Source organism: Haliotis rubra, unplaced genomic scaffold, assembly GCF_003918875.1.
Source record: "Haliotis rubra isolate DU_JTF1 unplaced genomic scaffold, ASM391887v1 Scf1323, whole genome shotgun sequence".
NCBI classification, from domain to species: Eukaryota; Metazoa; Mollusca; class Gastropoda; order Lepetellida; family Haliotidae; genus Haliotis; species Haliotis rubra.
Window position 1 is genome coordinate 176727 of NW_025765252.1, and position 6000 is coordinate 182726.

At 40.4% G+C, this 6000-nt stretch overlaps 1 protein-coding gene across 2 annotated transcripts in view; it reads right to left on the reverse strand.

The window, feature by feature from the left end:
* The window catches only part of LOC124267608, a 90181-nt gene extending 85494 nt beyond the window's left edge, over positions 1 to 4687 (reverse strand). For both annotated transcript variants that reach the window (XM_046702572.1, XM_046702571.1), the window contains exons 1-4: positions 4544 to 4687; positions 4147 to 4201; positions 2527 to 2701; positions 25 to 149 (exon numbers count right to left, since the gene is read on the reverse strand). In XM_046702572.1, coding sequence (XP_046558528.1) covers positions 25 to 149; positions 2527 to 2701; positions 4147 to 4186 — 340 coding nt within the window. In that variant the 5' untranslated portion in view covers positions 4187 to 4201; positions 4544 to 4687. The remainder of the gene's footprint in view (positions 1 to 24; positions 150 to 2526; positions 2702 to 4146; positions 4202 to 4543) is intronic.
* Between the last annotated feature and the right edge of the window lie 1313 nt (positions 4688 to 6000).

Sequence of the window (6000 nt, forward strand, 5' to 3'; positions counted from 1 at the left end):
ACCCTCCATTTTCAATTGTCTAACCTTGGCTGTTGGTGCAAATGTACTTGTACACGTTGGTATATATCAGGACATCAATGTCGAGGTTGCTGCGACAAATACCCCCCACTTCACGCATGCGCCGATGGTTTGCTGCCAGTCTGCTTGGCCTGTACTTGCACGTAACACACAAAAATATATACGTCACATCTCGACTCTGTTTCCTGTGTTTGGGTAACAGAGTGGTTGGAGTAACTTTACACCAACCTGGTTCGATTCCACCATTGTTTAAAATGGTTATCAAGATAGAAGTATTAAATATGTTTGAGTAATGGTTTGCTTGTGTGGATGTACACCATAGTGGTGCTTGGTGACAAATATTGTTTGTGGAAGGTATACCCAGCTAACAATTTCACGTTGTCACAAAGTTATGCTTGCGTCCGTACAACGTTTTCATGAGGACTCCCATTGATGGACTCCCATTGATTGTCACGATTCTGTGACGTGACGTTGCACAGTGATATTAACGTTGTCAATAAGCATGGAAATTACGTTACTGTGACTTCAGAATAGATATGGGAAGGTAATCATATGATGTAATAAGTAATTAATGCACTAGTCTTGTTTTCTGCAGAAATTACGAATAGTTCGATGTCAGTCTTGCTCTTACTATTTTCGGAAAAGGGAAAGTTTACGTCGCATCAAAGTTAACGTTTCAGAAACGATGAAACATAACGTTGTGTACTAGTCGATATACAACGTTTTTACACAACGTATATATGGTCCCATACCGATCCGTCGAATTTCTGATTTCAGAGTAGTAAAATGCATTCGACGGATCGGCACTGTGATCTTAGCTATGAATTAGTAATAAAAATATTGGGTCATACCAAGATAGAGACGGTGTTGGATGGTTTGACTCTCTAAATGTTTGCACTTTTGTACAGTATATATATATGCCTACTCATATGATACACTGAGAAAGTAAATATATGTTTGGACGCTCTATATTTTTTTACTTTTGTAGAAAATTGAAATTGATGCATTAAATAAAATGCATTCATAAGAAGAAATGTATAGTTCGTGAGTTGTAATTGAGACTTGGTGCATAAACCTGGGAGTATAATAATGTCAGGTATACAGAGTCGCACAGTAGGGATTAAACTTTGGTCTCTCTAGTCTCAAATATCTTTGTTATAAAAATTGCTTAACACAAGGTAAGTTTTTCATTTTGGTTGGCTAGTGGTCCTATAAACTTAACCCAAAAATGGGTGCTTTGTATAATATTCTGGTAGATACTTTTGTCTGCTCTCCTCACAACTAGGATATACAAGGAGGACATGGAACTCGTCTTCATCTGTGTTTCTACAGAACAGGCAGAGCGATGCATCAGGGTCAGGGTTTTTAGCCCGCCGGGAATTTTGTATACAGAAATTATGAGCACTACATCTAAACTTTGAAAGTGCTCTACGGAGCTTACCTATATCCTGTGCAAGCCACGTCCATCCAGTGCCATTACTAAATAGTAATTGCCTAACATGTGATACTCAGTTTCATGTCAGCAATCAGAAAGTCTTCACCGGAATCTGTTCTTGTTCATTAAAAAACATTTAGTCTAATCCAATACAAGCCTGCTTTAACGTTGTGACATAACGTTACAAAATGACGTAATACTAACGTTGTGACAACGTTGTGTCATCACATTACCAGTCTAAAACTAAACGTTGTGTGTTAGCTGGGAGGTTTTCCTGGTTTTACATTATGGAGAAATGGACCACATGACAACTTTAAACTTCAATGTAATCATGTCCCATTTTTCATTATTCCGAATATAACAGCTAGGGATAGGTCGTATAGCGGTTCCTAGAACAGAACGATCAATACATCCATGTACAGTGAGTGGATAGACATTTGTGGTGATCGGGTTCGCCAACCCTGAAGTTGAAGGCCATGACCCGAGACGGAAGGTGCCGGAGATAGCCGAGTCCGTGGAAGCCATTTTGTAAGTATTACCTGCCTGAATCAGGGGTCTACCTGGCCTCAGACCACAGTTACCCCCCTTAACTTTTACCATGACCCGGAAAGAAAATAGGAGAATATAGTGTCTTGTTTAAATGAGCTGTTCTGTTTGTGCTAATTTGTTCAGTGTGACTTGTGATAGCTTAAATGAAAGGTAAGACATTGTACTTTATTGCAAAATTGGTCCACAATCTGCACATGATATTGACACCAGCCATCCATGATTTGACCCCAAGTTCAAGGCTGTCTAGTGTGTTTCGGCCCATATTTTGCCGGTTAAGTGGCAAGTGGCAGGTTGGTCAGCATGCAACAGGAGAACAGCCTACCACCGATATTAATTATGGTGCACTTACATGTCACTGTAGATAGCAAAGAAGGAAAATAATTGTAAACTGAGGCCACCTAAAACATAGAGCAGCGGCTTACTCCATTAGTGATCTGATATCGTAGTGCATGCAGCGATCACCACACATTTGTGAGGAGTACCCAAAAGGTTGGACGGACTCAAATTAGTATCCGCCTACTCACGAGCAGTCGATGGTCAAGGCGCCGCCAGAGATCAAAGTGCTGAGTCCCTGACCATTCAGTATCTCCCCGACCACTGACAGATTGTTCTTACACTGCCGCTCCAGCTCGTCACACCGAGCCCAGTCCAGGGGAGGAACCCAGTCCCTCTTCTGCAGGTGCCGAGCAGCTGCTGCGACTGCGCAAGAGACACACACGCTACTTATATTTCCTCCTTCCAATCGCCAACAAACATCAGTTATTGATGAATACAAAAATCATTCATTCTACATGCATGTTAACTGTATAACGTTAACTCAGAGAATCTTTACGTGTCTTGATTTGTATGTGGTTAAGTTAAGCAAATAGTCCACGACATTTGTTCGGCTCGCCACGCAATATTTGGGCATTTATAAATGTTTCCATAAACAAACTCAAATGGGCCGCGGCAACAAACGGATTAGCATTCCTGGCTAGTTGATTCAAGATTGTGCGGGGTTTGTGATGAATTACTGACCCACATCGCTGTTAAACGTATTCGTTAAATAAGCTTTTTTGTTGGTTAACGTTGAGGTTAGCCAAGTGTCTACAATGTTTCGAAGGTCAGTGAATAATCAAGTCTGGGCCAGATAATAAACATCTATTGACGTATCTGGGACACGATGACATGCATAAACGAAAAAACCTGACCACCCGATTCCATTTGTCAATGTTCAATAAGCAGTCTGTGAAGTTATAAAGACGTAGGTACGAACAAAGCGTCTGAACGTTTTCTTACATTTATGAATTAATGTTATGTCCTTCGAAAGGAAAACAAGGGAGTATTCTATTATCATACAGGCAAACCCCTTTGTGTCTAAGTCGTCAGGATCATAGTACCAGATCGACTTATCCGAGTATTCGACACATGTATGAATATATACATATAGGAAATCATCTCAAGTAAATATTAAACTAAAGAATCGAAGTCGTCACTGATACTTGAAGTGTCAATACAGTGGTGTGATTCGGATGTTCCCCATACAAATTAGGCATAAACAGTTTTGGATTTTGCTACAAATAAAGTAACGTGCAGTTTTCTAAACGTGAATCGGTCTTCAGCAACCCATACATGTCGTAAGTGGCGACTAATGGGATCGGGTAACTTTGTCGACACATGTTATCGTATACATATTGCGAAAAACGATGCTCATTGTGTTGATCACTAGATTGCCGGGTACAGACAGTTATTTACAAACAAACGCCGTATAACTGTGATACTGCCGAGTGGCGCGTTAAATAGCAAACCATTCCATGTATGATTACACAGTGCCATTTAGAAAGTGGTCAAATGTAGTATATGTTATATTTGGGATTACACTTTCTTACTAAAGTACAGATTCTAGTACTTTTGGGGTTGAGTCCCATCCGTGATTCGAACCCACTCCGTCACAGTGAGGCATCCATAATCGCCAGCACACAGAGTCAGCCGCCTAACCCGCTAAGCCACCAACCCCATAAGTACTAGTAACGTATTTCCACGCCTGGCCTTTGACCTAAGAAGATAACAGAGGTGTCGGGCACGATGACCTGTCAGATTGGGACCATTACTGGGCGTCGATCCTCGTTCACTCATACACTCTTGATATAAGTTAAAGTACTCGCCTGTGAGAACCAGAAACGCTGCAATGTGTGAGGTCTTCATTTTCCCTTGTTGAATCTTAAAATACGGAATTAAAGTTGTGAGACCCCTACCCACTGCCATAGACAAACGAAACAAAGATACATGTATCTCAAATATCCACGCAAGGACAGTGGTGTAATATTCTATATTCCTCTGAAACATGTATAACATAACAGAAGAATCTGTAAGTAAATAAAACTGAAAGAACATAACACCGTAATTCATTGAAAAATCAACACCGAAAGACTACCGTCCAAGAAAAATGGCCTTTCATTCATATTATGTCAACGTTCCTCCTATGCATGCGAAAATACATATTCGTCACACAGCAAGTATTGTATAAATGTAAAAACGAAAACAGAAAATAAACATGAATACCTTGTTTCAGCTCAAGTCTGTGGACTCTGTACCTTGCTTGTCTACGAGGTATGAGTGGTGGGCAGACCCTCCCTACTGGTGTCGTGTCACGTTGACAGTGATACTGATGTATATCTCCTTCCTCCGGAACATTACACTTCTCGGTCGTGTTGAACCGAGTGAAGCCAGGTTCTAATTATGAGTCCGCATAGTGGATTGAAAAAGAAGTCGGGAAATGATCAAAATGAACTTCGGCATGGTTACATACACAGGGAAAATGTTAAGCCCACTGACAAAAAACAACAACATATAAAACATATCCCACTTACATATGTGAAATCGAATATATACTAACACTAGATAGTTATCTGCAGATAGCCGATATCTAGAGGTTCCATTAGAATCTTCTTCAGGTTATCTCGGCCCGTGAATTTGTTAGAATGTCTGTTGTTTCACGCCATCTAGGTATATGACAATAGTATGACGTGTAAATAATCCAGTCTGGACGAGACAATCCAGTGATTGACATTATAAGCATCGATCTACGCAAGTTTGATACGATAAAATGCTTGAATCGAGTTAGTGATACCACTTGTTTCTTACGACAAGCACATAGGGCCGACGGTCAACTTTAACCCGGAAGTACATATAGACACCACACTGTTTATGAAATGAGTCCAGAATAGAGACGGCAGTATATCATGATTGTATGTGGGACATGACACGGAAAGCGGTGTCAATGTATTGTCATATATGTAAAACAGAGACAACGAAAGTAGCGACATTGTACCATGATCTATCATAAACGTGACAAGGGAACGTGCGGCATTGTAACCTTAATGTAAGTGAAAGGTAAAACTTAAAAACTTACTTAGCGTGATTGTATGTGAAATGGTCTATCGATACCAGCAGGACTATTCATATCAGCACTGCATAAGACAATTGTATGTGAAGCGTTTTGTCCATACCAGCTGCAGTGCGTCCCGAATGTACGTAAATCGTGGTATGTATACCATCGGCGGTGCATCAGATGTTTGCCAAATGTTGTATCCATGTCAGTAGAGTATCAAAAGTATCTGTGAAATGTTGTATCGATATACCAGTGGCACAATTGCATGCAAAAGGTGGTACCCTATCAGCGACATTATCTCACAACTTTATGTGCAGCGAGGTATATTAGTATAAATGATACCAGCGTCAGTGTATCACAACTACATGCCGCGCGTGGAATCGATTCCAGTGTTTGGGGACATCTCGAAGTCGTCGACGTCTAAAAGAAAGATGTTTTGCCTGTCCTTCAGAAATTATTGTCGTAGAAAGAAACAGTGAGTGAGTGAGTTTGATTTAAGTCACGTCAGCATTATTTCAGCCATATTGTGACTTGGTCAAGCTATACAGTAATATTTCAAAACAACAAATTTCAGATTACAACCTGTACACAAAGGACGGAAAAATAACTAGATGATGACAGATAAAGA